Consider the following 26,272-nt stretch of genomic DNA (forward strand, 5'->3'; position numbering starts at 1 on the left):
GCGACAGCAGTGATGCTGATTCACACGTACCACCACATGCCAACAACAGCATCAGTGTGGAAAAAGCAGGTGAGTCAAGCATGTGCACAATTGTCATGCCACGACAACACCGTGTCTGAATGCAAAGATCTATTGTACACAGTACTCTTCAAGATCCTTATCATAATCTCTCAAAACCCAAATGAAAACTTAACAAATTAGCTGTTAACCCTGATCATTGCCATTTAAACCGTCACTACTGGCACAGTGGTAACACTGTCACCTCACAGCTAGAAGGTCCCGGGTTCGAATCTTGCTGTGGACGCCGGGGGTGTGTCCTCCACCATGCCTTCGGTGCCTCCTGTGCTTCCTGTGCCTCCTGTTTGCATGTTCTCCCTGTGTTCACCTGGGGTATCCTCCTTCAAATACCCCCACTAAAAACACGCAAGAAGATCACCACCTGAGCAATGGTGATGAAAGAGATTGGGTCCCTGGGCGCCAGTTGGATGGCAGCCCACCGCTCCTGGTCTACCCTGGAGGAGGGTGACCAGGATGGGATAAAGGTGGAGGACAAATTTTACCAAATCTGCATGGCATGTGTGTGATGTAGTTGTTGTGTGACTAATAAAGGGGATTGTCCCTCCGATTCTTCTTCTTCTTCTTCTTCTTCTTCTTCTTCTTCTTCTTCTTCTTCTTCTTCTTCTTCTTCTTCTTCTTCTTCTTCTACTAATGACGCATTACAGGATCCAACAAACGACTGATTCTAATAGCTTGTTCGCAGTTCGCCTGTCTCTGTTTAATCACATGCTTTATAAGAGAGATTTTGAGAGATGTTCACAAAGGAAGGCCGGCTTCTTTTTCAGAAAGACTAAATATTTAAAACCCTGCTGATTCATACACATAATCGGGCCAGAATGGTTTGAACTGACTGACCACAAAGATGACTGACCATCATTACCAGCATGCACTCTCACTAGCAGGGATAAAAAATGAGATGGAGCGAAAGAGAAAAGACTGTGTAAAACAAAACTCATGTCTCCCAAATGACCAGTTGCCAGACTGCTCTCCCTCCTCTCTGTTGGCTAAAGAGAACACATTAAATCAAACAATTCCCCTTCTGAGTGTGCAAAAAGCCAAAAGGGTTATATTAACAAAACAGCGGGTACAGGCAATGCTCATTATTGTGACGTGGCATCTTCCCTAAGCTGTTTCTCTGTCTACATTTCCAGTAACATTCAACAACTCACCGGGGAACCAAAGCAGAAGTTGCCAAACAGATCAATAATTCATCCATCCAAAACAGATTTTTACAATGAATTGCAAAAGCAAGGCTGATGGTGGAAAATACATGTTTAAATCATAGAAACAAACAAACAACAATGAAGAAAAAAAGATGAGAATTCTGTTTCAATGAACGCCCTTCTTTACCTGCTTCTTTGGAGAGTTGCGTGAAGGCCTCCACTCCCTTCTCTCCATAGCTGCCCTCTGAGGCGATGGTGGAGACGTAAGTCCAACCCAGGGCTCGGATAATGTCCACCATGGCCTGGGCCTGGAATGAGTCTGGGGGAACCACCCGGGAGAAGAAGTCATAGCGCCTGTCGTCGCTCAGCTCCGGGGCTGTTGACGCATAGCTGATCTGTGGGATCTTGAAGAGAAGAATTGGGGTAGGGGAGGGGAAGGGAAGGTTTACTCATGTGTTGGTGCTATTCTGGTGACAGATCATAGGTGGCTGCTAAGGTGACTGCTCTGAAATATCACATTTTTTAGCTGCAGATGTGTCTGGAATCACTTCCTATTTACTACGAGGCACTAGATTTCTGCACAATTTGCCCTCAGTTTAGTGCCCACAATGGAACAAAAAAGTAGTGTCTAAGGCATGTGTGCTACATTTCTGCTAGCAACACCACAATGCACAGAGTATTCATCACACTGCACATCTATCACACATGTAATGCATAAAGAAGCTACAGCGCTCTGGTCAGAGCTTAACAAACAAGATACCAGGTGTTACTTAATGAGCTTTAGAGGTGCTGGTGGCTAACTTGCTGCCAGCTGTAACGTACAGACATGAGAGTGCCATCAATCTTCCCATCTAACTCTTGGCAAGAAAGCATATTTCCCAAAATGTCAAGCTATTCCTTTAATGCCAACATTAACATGTTTCACTTCACAATTCAATGTACATTTGCATATCTTGTCATACATGACAGCTGTCACATGGGCATCACAGGTATAAACAATATTTGTCCCATTAATGAATAAATTCAACATCTGACTGAAGAACACATGCACTGCACATCACTTGCTTCTTTTGCCGCTCACACAGGGTGATGAAGACTGAGGTTGACAAAATAGCTTGCAATATAAATGAGCAATACATTTTTCATGGACTTCACATTATCTTGTCAAATGAACATCTATGAATATATTCATATTATGCAATGCTATGCTTTACATTGACTATATTGGGTGTGTTACCTGGGCAACCTACTGTGCTGTCACTTTCTTCTTTCAACATATCAGTGTAGTGTTACTGCAGAAATGTCTTTGCAGCAGTTTCCATGAACTAACAGCACAGCCTTGCATGTGCTCTCTTACGCTTCCCTCCTGGTGAGATCTCAGCCTGTCTTCATCATTATGCAGCATATCCAAATATGAAATGTGAGGAAATCTGTATCCACGCTGCTTTTGCCTCTTCCATTTCATCCTGTATTGACACAGGCTAACAGCTATGCTAAGCTAACATGGTACATGAAACAAGCCCCAATATATGGTCCATGTAGGTCTAACAGGTGACATTGGCACTTGATCAAAATCTGAACTAAAGGTCCCCTTACTATCCTTTTGTGTAGCTTTCAACCACATCACAAAAGTTTGCTCAATTGCCATAATGTGACCTAAGTATGGCACTTAAGCCTGATATATCTGACAAAACAATTTAACCAAAGGTCCTCTTGCAAGCCTTTCTGGAACTTTCAGTTGCATCTTGCAACCTTCTTCAGCTTGTCTTTCAAGTCTTTCAACAAAGGAGTCCTAATGTGCCCAAAGCCCCAGACTTAGGTCACGTGATAGCCAGGCGGTAAATGGTAAATGGCAAATGAAGTCTAACACAAGTCTGACTGGAGTTGCTTGAGTGTGAACTTCCTCTAAACAAGAAGCAGGATTGAGCTGCGATCATTACTCTAAATTCGGATATAATTGCACCAAAATGCACCTCCAAACTCTTGACGTACCAAGAATCTCTATTCTTGAAGCCTCATGCAGACCTCATCAACATGGAGAAATGCAAAGCTTTACAGGCCAGGTGGTGCCTGTTACACTTACGAAGATAAGATTTGACAGTTGCTGTTCAGAGGAGGGGTTTAGCGAAGGATCAATTACCACTATCAACTAACAACTGAACACATGGTATCAACTGAATGGTGGACGTGTAGATAACTTGGATTATCTCATAACAGGCTGAATCAATGAAGCTCTTTAGAAAGATGCAAGATTGTGATTTTCCCTAATGTTTGGGAAGCTCATTAATAGTCTGCAGGTGTTCTCGCCCTCAAAACCTCTTTAAATTGCTCAGCATTTTAGCCAAGCTAGCAGTATTGCTCTGGGATGAGGATGTCGATCTGCGAGTTGGTCTGTCTGTCCACTTTTCCTCTAGGGCCACCAGGAAGTTAACATTCATAGCCTTGAGTGAAGTGTCTCTAAAGCTATTGGATGGACTGCCATGAAATCTGGTAGACACATTTATCTCCCCCTCAGGGTGAATAACAATAACTTTGGTGACGCCTTAACTTCTCTTGTAGTGCCATCATCACTCTGTCTTTTGTGATTTTGAGGTAAGCAAGACGATGGTCGTGGTAAACATTATACCTGCTTTGCATCAACATGTTAATGTTGTCACAGTGAGCATTTTAGCATGCTGCTGTTAGTGTTGAGCTCAAAGCACCACTCTGAACAAACTGACGATAGCGTGACGGTTGACTCTTTGTCTTCAGACAGAACATGAAGGGAATTTTGGAAGCTTAAGAAGTCAATGCAAAGATGTTATTAGATGCAAAGTCACACAGAGTGACGCAAATTGTAAGCTTGTTAGTTGTTAGTGTTTCTACTTGAGAGAAAAATCTACGTATATCCCAGGGCTTTATGTTTCATAAACATACAGACATGAGAGGAAAAAGGAGAGAGACTGGAGAGAAATAGCACAAAGAGCCAAAGTTTCTAGTGAGAGGCTGAGCTGAACAAAAACACACAGGCACACTCCCACAGACATGGCCATTGTGCCAGATTTTAGCAAAATAGCTTCCTAGCTAATGTCTGTGCAGCTGGTACAGTACGCATCTACTGTCTTTCCAACCTACTTAAGACTTTAACTTTTGTGTTAACAAAGGGCCTTTGAACTGACTACATACCACAGTTAGGAGGCTGTGAGACACCCACTGAACATACAGCTGGGAAATAGCACGCTAGCTCGCTAATTCTCGTCTCATTTGTGGTTTGATAAACAGTAAATTCATCACATTCAGTGGCCCATATGCTATTTTCCAAGCTACACATAATACGGCCTCTATGCTTACACCAGACACCCACTGAACATACAGTGGGGAGTAGCATGCTAGCTAGCTAATTCTTGTCTTACGTCTGGTCTGATAAAGAGTAAATTAATCACATTCAGTGCCCCATATGCTCTTTTCCAAGCTACACAAAATACAGCTTCTATGCTTACGCCAGACACCCACTGAACAAACAGTTGTGAAATAGCATGCTAGGTAGCTAATTCATGTCTCATCTGTGTTCTGATGAACAATAAAAACATCAAATTCCCCATACGCTATTTTTCCAGGCTACTGTAGCTGTCATGTTTCACCTGAGCGCAGTTACCATGGGAACACAGCCGTTGAGGCTTTCGGCATTTGACATTGGCCATAATTTCATCTAAAGTGGGTAAATTTGGTGCGAACAATGCAAGGTTTCACTTTGTGTCTGAATGCACCTTCAGTCATTTCATACAAGCTGAACATCTTGGAAAAGTATAAATAGTAAGCAGGATCTATCTGACTGAATTTACATTTTTCACATGAGCTTCTATAATGACCAAATCAAACACCCTGTATAAACTAAATCAGTTGATCAAGGGATCTAGTATCACATCGCTCACAGTGCTGCTTGATAAAGTCTTAAACATCTTATCAGCAACTGTGTTTGAGGTCTTGAAACTGCAATCCCAACTGGTTTGCGTGACTGGGATCAAAATGGCTACCTTCCAGACAGGTGGATGCACAAGCAGGAGTAGACATCACCCCGCGCAGCACCTCATCACAAAGTCTAATCTAAGCACTGTATGAATGCCATCCATTTCTGTTAGCGTGATCAAAAAGAGCCGGACACTGGGGAAACACAGGAATGAGGACACAGCAGCTCGCTGATGGGATTGCTTCAACTCACAGAGTGTGAGTTATAGCTTTGACCCACAACTCAAAGGGAGTCAACCGCACAAAGCTGACAAATTGTGGAGCAGAGGAGGAGGTCAAGCTCAAGATGACTCAATACGTTTCAAATCACTGCAAAAAAAACCAAAAAAAAAAACCATACCAGCTGCAAACACGAAAATCTGTGATACAATTAAAGAAATTCACAGGTGGGAACGCTGCTGAGATGTCACGAGTTAAATCACTTCAGGGCTGCCTAAATTGAGTGTACTGGGTCAAAGAAGAAATACAGCAAAGTGATGGAAAAGCAACAGCAACAGTGATTTGCATGTAAAAAGACTCCTTTCTAAAAAGTGATGCATCTATTTTAAACATTTCATGGAGGATGTATTTTAACAGAGCTTCTGTGGTAATACTATGGAGCCAAAAGGTGTTAGGGTTTGTTGAATCACGTCCTATCTTTGCCTCAGCTGGGACAGAAAGCTGCTTGAACATTTGTCTCTCTGGAGCTTTTAGCTGCAGGGAACCATTTAAAGATGGTGATGTCTTTTCTCTTTGTGCCATACTTGTACCCTGTTGATATAATTTCTCCACTCTTTATTCCCCAGGAATCTACACCTCCTTGCCGTACGAACATTGATGTTTTCAGCCTGCGCTTTTTAAATTAGCACTTTGACCTCCAGGTAACAAAGGTGCTAAATCTTGATTGATAAAATGTCGAGGTTTGAGGATTAAGCCAGCTGGAATTACGATAAAAGGAGATGCTGACTAACTAATACATTTAGAAACTAACACCTTTGATTTTTCTATCTGGTAGCTAATGGGCTACAAACGAAGTGAAATAAAATTAGTAATTTAACCTTCTCTATTAGAAGTGAATTGAATTGATATCTTATGAAGCTGATTAAGACTTTCTCAGTAAATTAAAAAGCAACAAAGTTTAGCTTTTCCACTTCAGTCATGGTTGCTTGATTGATTCCCAGAATGGTTTCAACTAAATAAGCTCTTGTTGCAACAAATTGCAGCAGATTTGAATTATGTGGGTTGATAAAGTAGAGATAATCAGGCGGAGAGAATGGATATTTTATCAACACTTTTGACTCATTTTCTGTAAATAATTAGCTTGGAATGAGTCAAGGATTATTTTCTCATAATCCTTCATCTATATTAGGAATTTGCCCATTTCACTTCATACTGCTTGCAATTCTCTGTATTTCATCAAGACACTTTAAATCTTTTACATGTGAAATATGGCATCGCACATAACAACATGGTCTCTGCTTCAGTGGCAACCAGGGATGGGAATTGATAAGAATTTAACGATTCCGATTCCATTATCGATTTTGCTTATTGATCTGATTCCTTATCGATTCTCTTATTGATTCTCATTGGGTGAGGAAATAAAAGAGTACAAGTGGGTTTGTTTGTGTTATCTGTCTTTTATATTTTCATCTCTGCACAGAAAATATAACATATATTGTAACATACAGTATGCACAAATGATGTGTAACGTAACCTCAGAGCAAACCTAAAAAGTAGGTGAGCTACTTCTCAGAGTAGGGAACGAATGAAGCAGAACTACACTGGTTAAAATAACAACATGCAACTTAAATTTCTGATTTTCATTTGAACAGATATGCCAGATAAAATGCAACGAATGAACCTACCGAAATTCAGGGGCATCTGCAGTGGCAAAAGGGTGCAAACCTTTCACCACAAATCTAGTGACCGCTCTGTGACATAACTTTATCCTCGGCTCGGTCATTTTACTCTTTCCTGCCTCAGTGAAAGGAGTGGATAGAGGTGCGCGAGACCTGCCGGTGCCCACTGCAGCCTCTGAGGCACCCTGACTCTGGCAGTCATCATCATCTAAATTTGATGGAAGGACATCGAGATGATTCATATGGCGAAAGCAGTTCACAGTGAAATGGCGCTAACCTTAACACAACAGACACGGCTTGTAAGAGTTCAACATTACCTTCGGCACTAATAACAGATGACGCCCTGGTGTTTGCTCTGCCGCTAGATTCAAAGCGTTGCTAAGTAGCGTATCAAACACGTGGCATTCCTGCAAATGAACTGCATGCTGTGTGGACAAATGTTTTAGCATGTTGGAGGTATTTCCAACCTTTGAAGAAATGGAAACTTTTTCATGTGAAATATAGCCATACTTTGGAGCGTTTCTGCCTCAAGGCCATATCAGCTACGTTCTAAACCAAAATAATGCAGCGTGCGTGACGTTATGGCGCATGTGCAAGACAGGCGGGATCGATAAGCAGAATCGTTAACCAGGCAGGCAAACGATTCCAAGGAATTGAGCTACTGGGAGCCGAATCTCAAAAAGAACCGGTTCTCGATTCCCATCCCTAGTGGCAACAAGGTGAATGAACATCGACAAGGACTACAATGACCATGAAGCGATCATGAGCAACTGAATTCAGGCCAAGAAAGAATGATTAACGATGCCCCCTTTCAGTACCACAATTACCCAAAGCTGATGTCTGGCACCTGTCATGTGCAGTACAGATCAACGTGAGGATTGCTGAGGGTAATCGCCTGGCTTGCTCTTGAATGTATCTGAGCTGACAGGATCGATGGAAGGAAAACACAGAGGTCTGTTATAGGGGACACTGTTTTATTGATTTACCACCACAAAGTGCTCCAGCCGCCCTGAATAAAAATCTGTTGCTGAAGTTTAAAGAAGGTTAAGAAAAAAGAAGGCAGGGGGAGGGAGGTGGGAGGTGCTGGGGGAGGGTGGTAATCTGCTCATTGACATTAAATGAGAATTTCAACCTGGCTGTTTAAGAGGAGAGGTGACTAAGTGAGGTTGTGTAAAGGTTAGACACGTTCACAGTGAGCAGGAATGCCAGGTGAAGTTAATTAGAGCGCCTTGGCCTTTCCGTTGCATTTTCACATACAGCAGCCCACAAGCAACACGAGCGGCTCTAAAGAAAGGTGAGAGACTGTAATATTTTAACTGCCCCGCTCTGCTAATGTGAAGGTGATGATTCGGACTTGCTGAGAGCAATATGTGCAGATGCAGCGAGCTGTGCTGCTCTGCTCCGTCTTTCCTCTAATGTCAAAAAGAAATGTTTTTGAAGAAAAATAGGCAGCATATGGCACACCACCACTCTCAGTTGGGGTAATGGCAACCATCTATCGTTGCCATCTGAGAGGAGGAAAATCCGCAGATATGATAAGACAGGCTGTCTCCACAGAAAACAGAAGGGAATGACAGTCCATGGGTTCTTAAGCAAAAACTCAGACAAAAAAAAGCCATCTTTCCAACGCAGAGCTTTTTCCTGCAAAAGGCAGCTCTGAGCAGACACCATCAGTGTCATACATCAGGCACATGAAACTAGAGTGTTGTCCAGACAGGGTTTGGTACCCATTAATCCAAAAGCAACGCTCAACATAGCTGTAAATGAACTGTGAGTGGCAGAGCTGAAATGTTTCCCATGAATGGCTTTAACTGGAGCGAGGGCGGTCAGGCAGTTTCTGTTGCAGGAATCCCTGCGCCTCTATTTGCTGCATGATTAGCTTCTAAGTATATCTTGACATCAGTCAGCTCCACTCGGCTGTTTGCAACAATCTCCGTGGTGATGGCGGAAATGACAGCGGGTTCTGACAGACCCGAATCTAACCCCATGCTGTCTGTGGCCGGACGCCAGTGCACAGATTGTCCTCATGACACCAGCACAATGACACACACACACACAAACTCTAAGTACAATGCTATGAACTGGCCAAGGGGCCATTTTGAAAGCAATTCAAAAACTACACACCCCGCCCATAATGGAATAAATATTTGCTCACAAAAAACATCCCCAGTCAGAAGATTTATTTGTAGCTCCACTGCCAGGCGCTGTAAACCAGCGACGGTCGATATCCTATAAACAAAATAATACAGTACGATAAACAGGCCTATAAAGATACTGAGCAGTTATCAGGTTTTACATCTTTCCGGCTAAATCAAGATTCAGCAGCTCTGCCACAAAGGGGGCATCAGACAGCTATCGGTTTGCATTCAGACAGCAGTGCCATTTGTTAGCAGGGCAGAGGTAATGACTGTGTCCATACATGCAACCTCAGGCTGGGCTTTTGTAATCTCTCTTCACCAGAGCATGGTACTGCCAACGCAGCCGAGGGGGCAGGGAGGAAGGGCGGGGGAAACCGACAGCTTTCCCTCCCTTTCTCTGTCACTCTCTCCCCCTCTCTTCCTGCCCATCTGTGTCTCTCCCCCTCGCTCAAACTCTCCTTTTGTGAAGGCTGTGTTTCCTCATTGTGCCCTCACACAACCTGTGACTTTGGGCCTCGCTGCGCTGTTCTCCGCCCCTCTGTGTGTTTCATCCCCATCGGAGAGAGACGAGTGAGCCTCATCTTCCTGTGCGTCTCTCCCTCCTTCCCTGTCAGCTGTCTGCGCACAGACACGCCCACACAGATGATCAGCAGACACTTCCTGCCCACAGAGGTCCTCGGGCTGCCACTCTCCCCCCAAGCCCAGCCACCCAAATTTCCCCTCCCCACTGTCCTTGGTCTTTCTCTTTTCACACCCATTTTCTCCATATGTTTCATTTAAACCTTTGCTCCTACAAAGCACAGCCAGGTGTGACTAATTAACAGATATTTGTTGTTGGAAATGTAAAGTCAGTAGGTTTTTGTTTGAAAAGTTTTATTTAATCAGCGCTGTATCTGCAAGCTGTTCACTGCCAATGCAGAATCATATGTGCGGAAGGTTCATATCCACTTGTGGCAACTTGAGTGATCATGATTATCATTTTTATGGTTATATTTAAGAAACTTAAAGCTTTGATTAAACCTGCATTACAGTTCCTCCCCTAATGCTCACTGAACCCCTAAAAGCTCATCAAAATGACATATTTTTATGTTTTTTGCATGAAAAAAATCCCTTGATTAGTATGCACCGATCTATGAAAATGCAAATAGTCCCCGCCTCTATCTCCACCCACCCCTCCGCTGCTCGCCTGCAGCTCAAGCGGACCTGCTCACCTTCAACTCTGTTAATCAAACACACAATCCTCTGCTTGTTTTTTGTTTTGCTAGCTACTGTTCTAATGGCAAGTGGTAATTAGGAGAAATTCAGCCATACAGTACATATTTGAAACAGAAACCAAATCCAAAGAGAAAGAAGCGCCATTATATGGGGTCATGATATATTTAATGTGTCTCTACAGCGTTAGCAACATGATAACATGAGCCTCCAGCTTGACTGCATTATCAAGCAGCTAATAATGTGTGTAATATGGAAAATCTTACCTTGCAAGATGACAGGACTGATTCCTTAAGTGCGTGATGTATGAAACATTGGCTGTCTGAATCTGTGTTTTTGAGATCTGTACACTGCATTTTCAATGTGGAAATGCTCAGCCATGACGTTGACTGTTTATTCCATTCATGATATGTCTTGTAGCATGTAAAAAACACCATGTGGACATATTAACAAGGTTAGAAACTTGATTTTAATTGGAGGGAATCTTTAATAGATTTTTTGCCCAAATGGGGGGAGCACAACAACCTGAACACATCACAGACATATAACTTTATAAAGCTGATATAGCAAAGGAGGTCACCTGAGAAATCTAACTCCAGTATTCTCTTTTAGCTCTGTTTTGGTCACCACCAACTCCTGAAAAAAATATTATGGTTCTGGTTAACTATTTCAATAATTAACCAGAACCATAATCCTTCACTAACCTGCCTAAACTTAGGGATGTAGGAACCCCAGTCTTCAGTGTCAACGGCCTGTGCTTTGTACGGTCAAGCATCCTCCCGAAGACATGTCGTCTGTATGGGAATGTCACACTTCCTGTTACCCAGGAACAACCCTGTTTCTTCCATATCATATTTGGAAAACGAAAATCAGACATTAATAGATGCATTTTGCAGTAGATACTTCTGTTTCATTCCCTCTCCCTCAAGCTCAAGACCAGCCTCTCACATCACACGCCCACTACATCTCTCCACGGTTTTACAGCCAGTTATTCTACAAGGACCTTACCTGAATAGTGTTTAAACAGTCTGGATGTTTACTGTAATTTGCAGTAGCTTTTTGCTACAGGAATCACAAACACCACCCTCTCAGAGTTGCCCACACTGCTGAACTAGCCTTGGTGTTACATGACAGAAAGTTAGGCTTTCATAATCCTTTATCTAACACGACCTTCCACCGTCTCCTTCTTTCCACCCACTTCTCTCTTTCCCAGTTGATTCCCTCACCCTCCGTCTCTCCCGCTCACTCTGTGCCAGTCCCCTGGGCGGCTCCAGTGCTCTGCGCCGGGCCTGAGCTCTTGCATGGCTGCCCTGCCAGAGTGTATTTTAAGACAACCAGCATGTTCCTCCATGGGTATAGAGGCAAGGTATGACTCACAAATCAGATATTTGACCAGGAGAGCCACACAGTAGAGTAGAGCCGAAGCGTGGGAGGAAAGTGTGGATAGCTCACAAAGGCAACCTGACCGACCTCCATCTTTCCATCTGGTAAACAGACTGCTATTTCAACTCTATTGGTATTTCAAAGAGATAATCGTTTCCCAAAACCAAATAGCTCTCAAAGCCTCATTGGAAGAAGAGTCTGCACCGAGGAGAGGCCCAACATCTACTGTATGGGGTGTACTGTAAAGGTGTAGTGCCGCTTTTACAAACACATGTCATAAATGGAGCCCACTGACTTAATGATCTTACCTCTTAAGCTGCCATGACAGACAAGCTTTTATGCTCATCACTCATGAGAGTTATTTTGTACAGATACAGTGTCTCTACAAGTCATTTTGTAAAGCGTCTTTTGACTTAGGCTTCACACAAAGCGAGGCCCTGCAGAGAACAATGCAGTTCGGCAGAACAGCCTTGATCACCGTGGCTGTGCTGTGTGCTCTCCTGGTGCGACAGAAACTCATGGAGTCACGGTAAGAATAAAACATAGCCTGCAGGTTTATGACTAAGTGTTATCAAATGTATTCCTTTATATCCACAGGATCTCACATTACAGATGGCTGTATTGATTTTTCCTGCCTGCAAAGTGCACTGGACGCAGCTTTATTTTCTCTACTGTGGTCTTTGCAGCCTGCATGATAACTTAATTTTTTTCTCTCAGAGACATCTGAAATATCAATAAAGCAATACTGAAATATGCATACTATTATGTCTTAAAAAGAGAAAAACAGGACTGTTCTTCCATGAAAGACATACAAATACAAATGTCGGTTTTTGGGAATTGTTGGCGTGTGCAACATCTTCACATCCCTGCTCTGAGCAATCACAATGTGCCAATGACATTCATCAAAGAGCAACCATAGGTGCATCTTTTTCCCACCTACACCTGGAACATGCAGGGTCTGACACATTCATTGTCAGTCGTGCACCTGCAACACTCTGACCTGCATCCCAATGATTCCCTCTGTACTATCCCCCATCTCTCCCTGTATAGCTCTCTCTTCAGACTCGACAGAGCATCATCACTGGGCCCATTTCTCCTCTAATAGCGCAGACAATGCAGGCGAGCCTCCTCGATCTTATCTTTCTTCTCTGTCTGCTCCTCACAAAGAATTCTTGAGCAGGGGCATGTAATTACGTACTGATCACAGCAGTGGAAAATATCACAGATATCCTATTCCTTCTGTTAGTATGTCTGAGCCCCCACTCGATGCCATGCATTTGAGATATATGTAGCGGCTAAGAACAGAATGCGATAATGGGCAGTTATCCACTGGCTTGGTATTGCCTGTAGTGCGTCCTTGAACCTCTTCCAGAGCTGACATTATAGCATCTTATCAGCAACACCTGCATTCATAACACACGCCAAATCCACTGTCAGCCCATATGGATCTTTGTGTCAGATGGGTTGCAAATGTTAACAAGAATGTGCAGATGAATATACTTCCCTGCAGTAGTCTCACGCATGTATTTGAATAGCTCAAACTGATGTAATGCCTGTTGTTTTGTTTGTCACAGATTATACTATGCAGTGTGGTAACTGCAATGATTTTCACCAGGAGGTGTTTGGAGATGAACGTATGCAGCCATAGTGAAATTTACGCAGAGCTGACATTCTTATGTTACAGGAAATAAGCAGGATTAGCTGATTAAACTGCCTTTCAGCGTAAGACATTAACGCCCGTTGACCGGGGCTTTACAAAACTGGCATAATAACAAAGAACATTAAAATGTTTAAAAGGGCAATAAAGGTAGAAAACACATTCACAAGAAAAGTAGTTAAAACGAAATGGAAGAACGAATAAAGAAATAAACAAATACAGAAACAGATAAAACAGTCAGAGTATAGCAGCATAAAACTACGAGCAGGAAAAATGAAAAACATCCGAAATAAAGATGGTGATAAAAGTGATTTGAAAGACAACCTTGAATGTGGTTAAACAAAAGGAAAGTTATCAAGGGAGGCCACTTCACAGTCAACTTTCGGAGTTTAATTCCCTGAGTTAAGCTGCACGGGAAAGACCTTCCTCCAAGGCTTTATACAAATCTCGCCTCCTTCGCTGGGATTGGCAGACTCTAACAGGCCCTCACATTAACTATCTATAACCTGAAGCATTCTGATCATTGGAACTTGTTTGTGGCTCAGCTTGGCAGGCTCAGTTCAGGACAATGAAATCCCTGCAGTCTATAGGTCCTAATGACAAAAGCACTTTTCTTCTTCTGTCAACGCAGTCGCTCTCCGCCTGAGGCTCTGAGGCTGAGGGCGACTCTTAAAGAAATAAAAGTTCTGCGAGGAGTCTGACCACAGCAAGATGTTTTCAATATGATCAGAAAGTCCAAAGAAAGTCTTGTAGGCAGTGAGCTGATGCAAAAATCGAGAATGTATGGTCTCATAGTGGTTAACATTCTGTTGCATTTTAATGCTTGAGGCAAGAGCATGTAAAGTGAAAAGTTTTCTAAATGTAGAAGAAAAATGGAGATATGGTCCTGGTTAGTTTTGCAAATTATAGGGTTTTTTCCATCACTTTTTTAGCTGTGCAAGCATCTATCAGTTCACCACTTTGGTCCAGACTGAAATAGCTCAACAACTATCAGAGGGATTATTATTAAATTTTGGCCAGACATTCGTACCACCCAGATGATAAATCCTGCTGACTTAGCAATCGTCCGTCATTTCTTCCAATGCCACCAACAGGTCAAAGTACTCACTTATCCTGTGCAATATCTCAGTATCTTGATGGCGTGCCGTGAAATTTTACAGAGACAGTGATGGCCCACAAACAATGAATCTTAATGACTTTGGTGATCCTCTGATTTTTGCTATAGCGCCACCATGGGGTTGATATTTGGGATTTAGGGTCAACTATTGGATGGTATGCCATGAAATTCAGCATAGAAATTCATGTCCCCATCAGGATGAATTGCAATCACTTTGTAAACAGCTTACTTTTCTTCTAGTACCATCATTAGGTGCAAAGGTTAACTATAATTTGTCCAGTACTTTAGTTAATGACTAAATGACTGCAAAATTAATGACACTGCCATCAGCCACAGCTGTTCTTTGTGTTATTATGCCTGCTAAACATCACCATGTTAGCATTGTCATTGTGAGCATGTTAGCATGTGCCCCGTTTAGTCCATTTGCTACAAATTATGTGGACTTCACATCACAGCTAATCATCAGCAAACATGCTGCTGTGTTTTAGACATTTTAAAGCATGTGTTTTTTTCACCATCACAAACAATCATTGTCTTCTATTAATTTTTGTGTAATATGAAAAGATATCAGAGCTGTGTAATCAAAGCCAATTTCTAGGTATGTGGTAATGAAGTGCCGACCCTCCAAATAAGTCTGCCCTTGAACTGCATTACCAATGATAATGTAACACCAGGCCAACACACAGACACGACAAGACAAGATAAGGTAAGATATGTGCATTATATAGAGCATAGTGTATTCAAAAAAATATTACCTTGAGTATTTTAATTGCACATGGTAAAAATATGGATAATTAAATCCAGTGTTATGTGCTATTGCACAGTAGAAAATATATAACACAATAGAATAAGCATAAGCACAATGAAAAAAAATTGATGATACTACATGTATGTTATGTTATAGTATGATCCTTGAACCTCTGAAGGACTCTGTGACACCACTGCTACTACCAGTCAACATTATATTGTTATGTGCTCTTGAGCAGCAAGGTATAAAGAAAAGTAGCTGTTGTAAAACTTGAAGTGAAGCTTATTAGAGTTTCTGTATATTGGCTATCTTCCAACCCTGCGGCTCACACTCACTCTGCTGGAAATTATCCTGTGTCCAGTCATGACCTGGCCACCCATAGACTCTGCTCCCTACTGCTGGTGCAGTGCATCACTGAAGGCATCTGACCTAGTAGTTTTCTCAGCAACACACTGAGCCAGACACACAGACAACCCACAGTCAGAACAATGGACAATTGTCCAAAGAGCACAAGAAGCTTTTTCCGGTGCTGCACAAGCGGCCAACTCTCAAAGAACCGGGCACAGTCTTTCAAATAGAGCTATTCTGTCTTAACAGACTCACTGAGATCATGATTCATCAGAGCAAGTGTCTCAACAAATAGATAAAGAGCATTTATGTGGAATGTGTTTTCGTGACACGCATATTTCACATAACTTCCACCCGCACGAAGTGAAACAGAGTGTCAGAAGGCTGCACACTGACATGTATTTCAGAGCCAGAATCAGAGAAGCGCAACAGACGCCAGATCAGACAATTACCCTCAGACAAGTTAACCAGCCGAAACAGGAATGGGTCCTGTCGAATACAATGGAACTGTCACACACCGCCACTGAAGGGTTATCTTTATTTTCAACAAGAGCACTAACACGCAACTTTCTGAAAACAGCTCATGTGGATCTCGGGTCTGCCACAACACAATCTGTGAAATGAGCTGAAATAAGACCTTAAGTATGTGTTCAGGAGGGGTAGTTCATATGTGAGGTATATCAAGCGTAGATTTTACATACGCATTCTGTGTTTACAAGAACTTTTCGCCTTCAGCGTCAGGAATGTGACTCAAGCACCAATAAAAAAAAAATGATGACAGGATTCAGAGAAGGAAAACTCCTTCGTGGCATATATTGAAGTGAACTGCATATGGCCTAAACAGATACAACTATAACATTATCATCGTAACATGAATTGGCACAGAAAAACGCATCAAATTCAAGGCTGCTCCAAACCATTTGTGCTATAATTCGCAGTGAGTGCATTCAAGTGCATTGTGCTTATGTATTTCTTTATTTCGTCTCCATCACAGAACATTCAAAATCTCTGTGTGGATGGTTTCTCCAAATAAAAAGGTGTGATGCAGTTCCAACTGCACATAGGAACTGGAAAATTGCTCGAGCACTGAGAGTGTAGGATTATTGCCACCCTAAAGCACACATAGACACATTTTTATTACTTAGTTGGACACTGGAGATTCATGCCCTGGAGGCGTTAGCCTAACCTCAAATCCGCCATCAACCTCAGCCTAATCCTAAAAGTAGCCTTAACCGATTGCTAAATCTAATGGTAACATTGTGGGGATCAGCTTTTTGTCCCCAAAGAAATGAGATCATGTAATGATCATTGCAAGAATATATATAGAACATAGAATATATATACACAAACGCACACACACACGCAGACACTTGTTTTTGTCATATGCCTCGACTTCAGCTTGATTTACAGTTATACATTAAGAGGCTACAGCGTGTAGCAGCCAAAGCTATGTTGTAGGGTATGTCATATCTGATGTGTGCCTTTTAATAAGCGTTCACTTTGGGACTGCAGCGATACCATGTAGGGACGGCAAGAACAGTGATAGGTCAGTTTGGGGTGCTTGTGTTCTGTACTACAAGTTTTTGATGCTGGTGCGGATTGTTGATGGCGCAGACAAAATTCAGTTAAAGAAAGACTCAGCAGTCCTCTGCAGCAGCAAACATCTAGCAAAGACATCTCTGCAAACCCTGCTCTCTATCAGAGTGACTGAATGAATGTAAACAGGACGGCTGAATGAGGAGCAGTCTCCACTTCAGGTAATGAGACAAGGTGGAATAGGCATTTAACCCTGATGTAAGTCCAGTTCTACTGTGTAAGTATTTATGTGGCCCGCTGTTGCTCCATATCACAAAGAGAATGGATGAATATAAACAACAGTTACTGTGGAGAATGTAAATAAAACAATATGTGGCTTGAACACATGCAATAAGTCCTTCTAGTGCTGCAGCGGTGCCATCAGCGAGTGAAATCTAACAGACATATAAATAAAAAGGTACTACGTCGGTATCTATGGCAGGCTGTTACCCATTTGTGTCAAGCATAAATTTTACATGAATTCTCTGGAGACTTGTTCTTAACCATAACCACTATATCTCTAATGCCACCCTTACGTGTCAACCTTGTGAGGTCCTACTTCATGTCCTCATAATGTGAATACTTTACCGGACTTGTATACCAATAACATAATACAACTACACACATCATTATGAAGTATGAGTCGTAGATCAGGATTGTACATTTGTAGTCCTTCAGCAAAACTTGTTTAGCCTTCCTAAATATTACATACATACATACAGGAGAGCAGGGAGACTGATGTTTGACTAATTGATGCAACACAGAGAGGGTTTAGTTTCCCAGTGCCTCAAAATATACTGGCAAATTTCACATTTCATTGGCCTTCGACCTCCAGGTAGAGAGTGCATGACAGCTCTATGCATAATCCATTGATAAATGACATGCTATTGATCCTCTCAGGCTCGATGTTGGCCACATGTGAGTGCTTTAACAGCGGTAAGGCAGTTAAAAAACCCTCCACTCTGTCACCTATAGCGTCTGTCCGGCAGTCAATTGTAGTTTAAACAACCGCGATTTGAAAGGAAAGAGCTTCCCTAATTTGCAAAATGTCAGAGGTGATTGAGGTCTTCCCCCAAATCAATGTAACTGTCAGATGCAGGCGTTTCGGAGAGCACTTGAAATCCCACGGGATTAGCATCTGAAAACAGTTATCCTGTCAACCGATTTTTTATGTATGCTCCGGCTGCTGCGGCACAGCATACATTTCAAGCTCAAAAGAGCAGAGACACACAAATTTGTTCAAACAGCACTCACACACCACTGCAGAGCCAGCCAAAAAAAAAAAAAAAAAAAAACACTCGCCTACATTATCTCAAGGGAAATACAGACAAAATGAAATTGAAGCTAATGAAACTGCAAAGTTCCACTCTTTCAATTTTCACATGTAAAATCAACAGGTATTTTAGCATAACTACCCGAGGCCTATGCTGCTCTCTAATAATTTAGTCTTGCTGTTAAAGTCCACACTGTGTTTTGGCTGATATAATGGTTATATATTACTATCTGTTGTTAGCAACTGATGCACCCTCAGGCTCTGCTGTAATAACACCACTGAAGGACAAGGAATGAATCCCGATGACAGTTTATTATGTATACTGTGAGGGAGCCCACTGAGCCCTGACATCGCAGACACACACACACACACACACACACACACACACACACACACACACACACACACACACACACAAATATAGTGAAACACATTCAGGCACATATAAGCACAGATGTTGAATTTAACGTCTTTCATATGATTCTGTTCACTGTCCACTATCGAGCCATGAAGCTCGGTTTGGTCTAATCTGATCAGGTTTTTAACTCTACACCATCAGTGTTGTACATTTACTGTGATTACTAACTACTAATAAACATTTTACACATAAAATCAGCGTATAAAACATGATTTTCTTTTCATCTACATAGCAAAAAACCAAGTTGTTAAAACTGGCTCCACCTTAAAACGCTACTTTAAGTAACTACACGTTCATGCATCAGTAATAATAATAATAATCCAATAATAGAACATAATAGTGACACTTGCAGGATGAGTTTTTCTTTATTAGGATGGATGAGGATACTTCTTTTGTCACTGTCTGCCACTAAGATATCTGCCTCCAGCCAAAAACAACTGAGCTGAATGGGCACAGACTGCACAATTGTTGCATTTTAGAAAATGCAACAACAAATTTCTGTGTCCAGAAACAACGTTGAAACCGGAGCACATAAAAGTGAAACAACTGGATCTGCAGTGCTCAATACACCAGAGGTAACTGAGAAAATATAAACAGTGCAGGACCATTGCTGTTTCTCCTCCCTCTCTTGCAGCTCGAGCTGGCGTGTGATGGCTCCTTGTCTATTTCTTGCTGCTCTTCAGTGGCATGCCCATCTACATTAGAGCCCTCACATGGACATGCAGTTTAAACAGAGCCTCGTGCCACCAGCCTCCAGGGACAGCAAGAAAGCCATGCGAGCAGTGGTCCCCACGTCCCTTTTAAGCTGGCAGCACACACTGCACAAAGTTCACTGCGTTTTAAGTTATTGTTGGATTAGTCTTTTTGCATACACGTAGCTCTTAGCCTCAACTGTGTGAACTGAGTGAGACACTGAATATGAAGCTGTTGTTTATTAGACTTCCATGCAATTTTGTGCAAACATTCATGGTCCAGTAAGTGGATGAACCCTCCAGACTTTTCATCATTTGCACCCCCCCAAAGGATGATTAATAACTCCTTTAGTTCCATAAGGTCAAAAATGTTTGTCCAATACTTTCCTTTATGATCAAAATGCTGCAACACTAGCAACATTCTCGTCAAACAATGCAAACTAAGATGGTGAGCATTGTCATTGTGAGCATGTTAGCATGCTTAGCATTAAACTGAAGGTACCACCATGCTTAACTACAGCCTCATGAAGCCACTAGTCTCTTTGTCCTGTTACCACAGACTCGAGCTATCTGTGGTCAATTGTGGTCGCTCATGTGTTTAGCTGCAATCAGCACGTTAGCATGCTAACACGCTAAACTAAGATGGTCAACATGGTAAACAATACGTGCTACATGCTAACATCAGCACTGGGCCTTACAGTGCAGCCTCACAGAGCCATCACTATGGCTCCTGTTTCCATCAGTTTGCTCCCCTTGCCCTTAAAATGCAACACTTTTTATGTGTTGAGAGGGAATTCTCCCTGACAAGTAGATCCACAGGATTAGTCTTAAGTGCAATCTAATTTCTAAGGTGCCATGTGATTTCAGAGCCAGATGGGGAAAGTGTTGAGAAAGCGATAAAACAGAGAACAAAGCATGGAATCCAGGTCTGAGAGGAGCCACAACACACGCCTCCTTTTGAAGCAGCAGACACTCTCACAGGCAGACTACAAGCAGCCTTTTAACAAATCCACTTAACTCATTTACCGGGATTTGAGGAACTGCGAGAGTTTGCTTGGTAAACAGATCATATTTAAAAGGCAGATTTTCTTATTGATCTATACAGACATTTTGTGTTCGTATGAGGTTTTCTACAGTGAAAACAGACATGTATGTTATTTAGCTATACAGCACAGTAGTCTACCATGGCTGATGGGTTTTGTAATTCGGGCTCTGTCCAGAACGTTGCACGGATCACAGATCACTGTGTTGAAACAAACTACAATGAGCCCTGTGATAATGCATTTCAGCTCGCACTACAGCACTTTCTGCTGAAGCAACGGGGACATTTTTCCTTTTGGAGGGATGAGTGAGAGGCCGACCAGCAGCCAGCAGAGACCTCCTCATGCTTCTCCGCTCATCCCCGTAAGAGGATCGGACGTAATGGGGTTTCCTCTTCTCTGGCTCCTTCTGCTCGCCAGATAAACTGCAGAAAACTTCCAACAAAGTCGAAGAGTGCTATTCTTGACACATTTTACAGCCATACTGACAATAAGTTTTGAAGGAACACTGGTGTGACCTCGATGTGAGCACAGCTAAGCTTTTAAGCAGGTGCCCTCTCCCCTCGTCTGACGCACTGGGAGAAAATGGGCCTGACTGGTAGCGTCACAACGCTGCGATCGTCAAGCGAAAACGATTGCAGCAGGGATGACACCTCATTGAGGATGCTGAATCAATATTTGCCAGCTATAAGTGGACTTATATGCCTGAAAGCAAATGAAGAACGGAATGAGAAAGTACTCGTTGTGTTTTCACTGAGATACATTTAGTCACAAAGCACGCTATCACGTAGCTGAATAATAAAGTGCACCATCCCCCCAGGCCTGTGGGAATAACCAAGACATGGCGTGCGTGGTTTCTCATCCTCTCCCTGTGGCAGGCTGCTGACCCAATGACCTCATGTTAGCAGCAATGACAACTTGTCTAACACCGGGATATTTTATTCATTTTATTAATATTGCATTAGTTGCACACACTGCATCGTGTTTGTGTGTGAATACTGTATATACCTGCTCCACTGGCAGTGCTCTCTTTCACAACACTGCTCCTCACAAAAAGACCAAAAGAATGGAAATTTGAAAAAGGTTCTCCGGCAACATTTCTCTGTGTGCTTATTTAATCACCGCCTTTGCAGGTCTGAATTTTCCTGGAGTATGGCTCATGCTCTGCAAACAGTCATCTTGCAAACCTCCCAATTTAAATGCAAAAATAATGGCAGTGTTTTTTCTTCATTTTATCCAATCCCCTCATCAAATCTATGCACCTTATCGCTCAACCGCAGAGCTTAGATTCATACCACTGGTGCTGTACAAGCAGATAACTTCAGTGCACGCATTAATGTACATCCCAGGTCCAGACTCTGTTTTCACCCCATAATTTCAGTAACACGGGGGATTTCGCTTCTTGTCATAAATTGATCTTGCCTTGTTCACTTTTTGAGTTCAATCAGACTGAACTCTCACCCGCGAAATAGCGAGACTCTTCGGTGTCTAGCCAATTTAAAAGAGCAGGTGGGATTGACCTCGCCGTAAGTGAGTATTGATTGTTTCTATCCTTGTTTGTATGGCTGCATGCTTAAAGCACACAAGCAGCAGGAGAGGGTTGACACTATGTGGATGGCTACTGGCACAAGGACAGGAAAAAAAAAAAAAGCCAAGTATAAAGTAACATAAAGTGTATATTTGTGGAATGCTATTTTTAGCCTATTAGCCGTGCTAACATTTGTAGCTTATTCCTGTAACCCTGCCCACATTATTTCCTGTCCCACCTGCTTTTTGCCACAGCATGTGAGTAAACTTCACCTTGCCAGTTCTGGTCTGACCGTGCCATAAGTCAGCATCAGACTAAATGGCTTGAATGAAAAACAGTGGGGCTCTCAGTCTCAAGGTCCACAAGAGAGAGTAGATAATGTAGTCAGTACACGCACTCCAGAATAATAAAAGACCAACATTTATTTTTAAAGTTCTTCAATCCTCTCAACTTCCTTTTATTTTATTATCATTTATGTTTTAGTGTCTTTGTCCTCTTTATTCTGGAAGCAGTACTTATTAGCACTGCAACACTTTGGAAGCATTTCTTTAAAAAAGCTTTTGATAAAATAGAGCAGATTTGTAGGTTTGGGTAGTTATGTTTAACTTTTTAAGTTTGTATGTGTGCAATGCAAAAGGCAGAAAGTTCGATGAACAAAATCAATTGCACTATCAATTGTTCTACAAAACCGGCAAAAATAACTGATGATTCATCAGCCCTTTAAAGTCTGTCGGGCATTTTAGGTATTTGTGGAAAGAGTGTTATTAGACCATAAAATACAAGAAGATAAATGTATTAACTGTTTTGAGAGAGTGGAGAGAGAGTTTCAGCCACATATTGTTCCCTTCAGGGACTCGGGTACTGTACTCCTAATGTAATGCTGATGTGATGTTCACATGGGTACCGTGTAATCATTCCTTCTGACTGAATAATTGGCGATATTGTCCTTGCATGTATTTGTATTTGTGTGTAGGCCAGACTCACAGATGGTGTGTGACATGCCATCACAGCTCATCTGCATACACAGGTGTCCTTATTTTAATCTGAGGAAGACCCGTTATGTTGAAAATGTCACGTAGAATGAAAGGAAAAATAATAAATTGGTAAAGTCTGTTTTCCATTTGAGAATAGATGCATATCAGATTCTAGTATTCAGTAAATGTCTTGTTCTATGTGATCATTCAAGTTACTAACATTCAGTCATGTTTTGAATTTCCATCTGTGAGGTGAATCCAACTGAGCCTCTCACAAAATCAAAAATTTGGAAATACCTTCCTCTTTTCTCATATCCTGTGTGTTATACAGTCGAAAAGCTTTTTTGTTCAACTTTTTCAACTACTTGTAAAGGTAATCATTTCACAGCCATTTGCAATAATACACATATAATAACAACCATAACTCCATTATTTATGGTCAGTTTTGGCTCTTATATCAGTTTAGTTGTGTGTTAACTACTGTAAGATGCTGAAGCTTAGCGTGAACAAGAGCATCACATTAGCTGAAGAAGTGGAATTACTCTCTTTGTTTCAGATACTTTCAGAAGTTCAAATGCACTGAGTGGGGTCTCCATGTCACATGTGAATAAAAGCCAATTAGCAAGTGATGGAGAGAAAATGCAAGAGCAGGAAGCAATGGTGTGGATCATGAAACATCCATGAGACAGTTGTTTTCCTTCCTTTAAGAATGGTAATAGGGTTCTTAGTGTGTGTGTGTGTGTGTGTGTGTGTGTGTGTGTGTGTGTGTGTGTGTGTGTGTGTGTGTGTGTGTGTGCATCTATTCATATGCTGCACATGTGACATACCAGCCACGTCCCCTATGACAGGGCTGAATGCAGTAGTAGGGATGTGACTAATTGACCTGCTCTGCTTCATGCATCGGTGTACAAATGGCAACTGTGTTTAGAAAAACGGACATAATCGACCCCTGCCAGTTTGTGTCACTTTGAGAGCTTGTTAAGTAACATACAGGCACACACACACACACACACACACACACACACACACACACACACACACACAGGCCTCATATTCCTCTGGTGTCCGTCTTAACCACTGTCAGCTGAATAGATCATGCTGCAAGGCTTCAATCTCCTTCAAATCAATCACAGCGATGATTCTGTGAAAAAAGAAGAGATAAAAAGCCGACTGGAGCCTGTCAGGGCTATGAGAGCAGAGGACGTCAATGCCTCACTTAGACAGCTAGTCTGAAGGGGCCGCTTCCCCAGACAGGAGGACAAGACGGAGTTCACCTGCATTCAATACAAAGTTTTGCCCCCCTTTTTTTTTTGGACAACAGATACGACGTCAAAGAATAGCGAGCTGCACTCCTTGATGTAAATGTCATCTGGAGAAAAATCAATTTCATGATTCATTCAAGAGGCCAGGACTTACAAATGGACAAAGTTGCCCCGTCTTTTCAACTATGGTGTCGTCCTCCTTGAAAGCAGGGAGTAAGGATTGGACCATTTTTCTTTTTTCCCCCCAAAAGGTGCACAACATCATCATAGCTCCTGGTGACTATTCCAAACTTTGGCTAATTGATTTTTTTCTCCTCTGGTGGCAGTGTTGCTTCTCATTTCCAACACAGCATGAAAGGCAGTGAAATAAAAACATCTTAGCAGCAAATCGGCCTCACCATGGCAACAGTATTGATCAGCCCTCCTGGGTCCTCAGAAAAATCTATCCCTCATGTCAATTTCCTTGCATTAACAGTTCAGCAGCTACTCATGTCCTGAATAGACAGCCATGATATTTAGCGTCTGGCAATAAAATCTACAATCACTATTTAGCTTCCCCTGATGAATCATTTATCGCAGGGGTGAGATGCAAAATGACCTGATGATACTCACTGAGAACAAAGCGGGAAGCAGGAGAGCTCAGGGAGAGGTCATTGTCCGCAGGCTCTAAGTGTAAAGATTTCACTTTGAAGTCAATTAAACTGCTTAGTTACGAAGCATATCCAGTAATCAAATGTAATTCAAACCGACTAAGACGAGAAATTGAACACACCTTGTTCACTTTCATTTGGGAGAAAAAGATGTGCTTTGCTTCTTTAATTATATCTGAACAGGTATTTTCTCAAGGTTTAGATGCTTTTGATTGGAATCATTTAATACTTGATGGATTGCAGTTGAAAATAATCTCAGAAACTTGATGCCACACACTAATCAAATGCTGTAAAACTAATGAGGGTAAATGGGCTGGGAGCTCTCACTTCTGGCATGTATTGATTATGCAGTGTCATGTGGCCTCGCATTTAATTTATCATCATTTATTATAAGCACCATCATCACCACTGGTGGAAAAAAGAAGTGTTCTGAAGGGCAAACAGGTTCAGACAAGGACCGAATTTATCTGCAGATTTGACTGTGGTGATTAAATCCACCTTTGGGGGGGGATTGAGAAGATATGCAGAGTGACGGACAGAGCTGCATGACAACTGCTGTCAATCCACACTTTCCTCAAGCCTGATTACAACATCACACATGGACTACACCTACACTCCACAGCTTTACACTTACAAGACACGCTGGTGCACCTGGTGTGAGGAAGAAAGATGGGAGGGAATTAACATTTCACCCCCCTTAAACCCTCTAAATTTTACAAATGCATACATGCTGAATGTTACACAGCTTGCATGAAAAAAAAAAACAAAGGAAGTCTTACAACCCTTGCATTCTGCAACAAATAACAAGGCTTTGGGGGATGCTTCAAAGTATAACTGGAGGATTTTACCAACTTGGCATGATAAAAATTTAATTTGTTAACACAGCATACAAAGAGCGAATCAGAACCAAAGCCAGGCTGCAGGTTGCGGTGGGGACCATCAGTCTAATTGTCCAGTCAGTGGAGCCATAAAATCCCACAGGATGACTGCTCTGTAAAAAAGGAAAGTGTTGCATGTGTGTGTGTGTGTGTGTGTGTGTGTGTGTGTGTGTGTGTGTGTGTGTGTGTGTGTGTGTGTGTGTGTGTGTGTGTGTGTGTGTGTGTGTGTGTGTGTGTGAGCGTTTCAAAACAAATGGAAGTGGAGGGGGACTAAAAGCATGTTAAGCTATTTGATGCAGTTAAACAGCTACTTACA

The 26,272-nt window shown here is 42.1% G+C and overlaps 1 protein-coding gene across 1 annotated transcript in view; it reads right to left on the reverse strand.

Annotated features, from left to right (window-relative positions):
• Positions 1-26,272, reverse strand: part of LOC139334613 (metabotropic glutamate receptor 7-like) — a 65,084-nt gene that overhangs the window by 36,198 nt on the left and 2,614 nt on the right. Inside the window, exon 2 of the mRNA XM_070967606.1 lies at positions 1,408-1,624. Coding sequence (XP_070823707.1) covers positions 1,408-1,624 — 217 coding nt within the window. The remainder of the gene's footprint in view (positions 1-1,407; positions 1,625-26,272) is intronic.

Source organism: Chaetodon trifascialis, chromosome 8, assembly GCF_039877785.1.
Source record: "Chaetodon trifascialis isolate fChaTrf1 chromosome 8, fChaTrf1.hap1, whole genome shotgun sequence".
NCBI lineage: Eukaryota > Metazoa > Chordata > Actinopteri > Chaetodontiformes > Chaetodontidae > Chaetodon > Chaetodon trifascialis.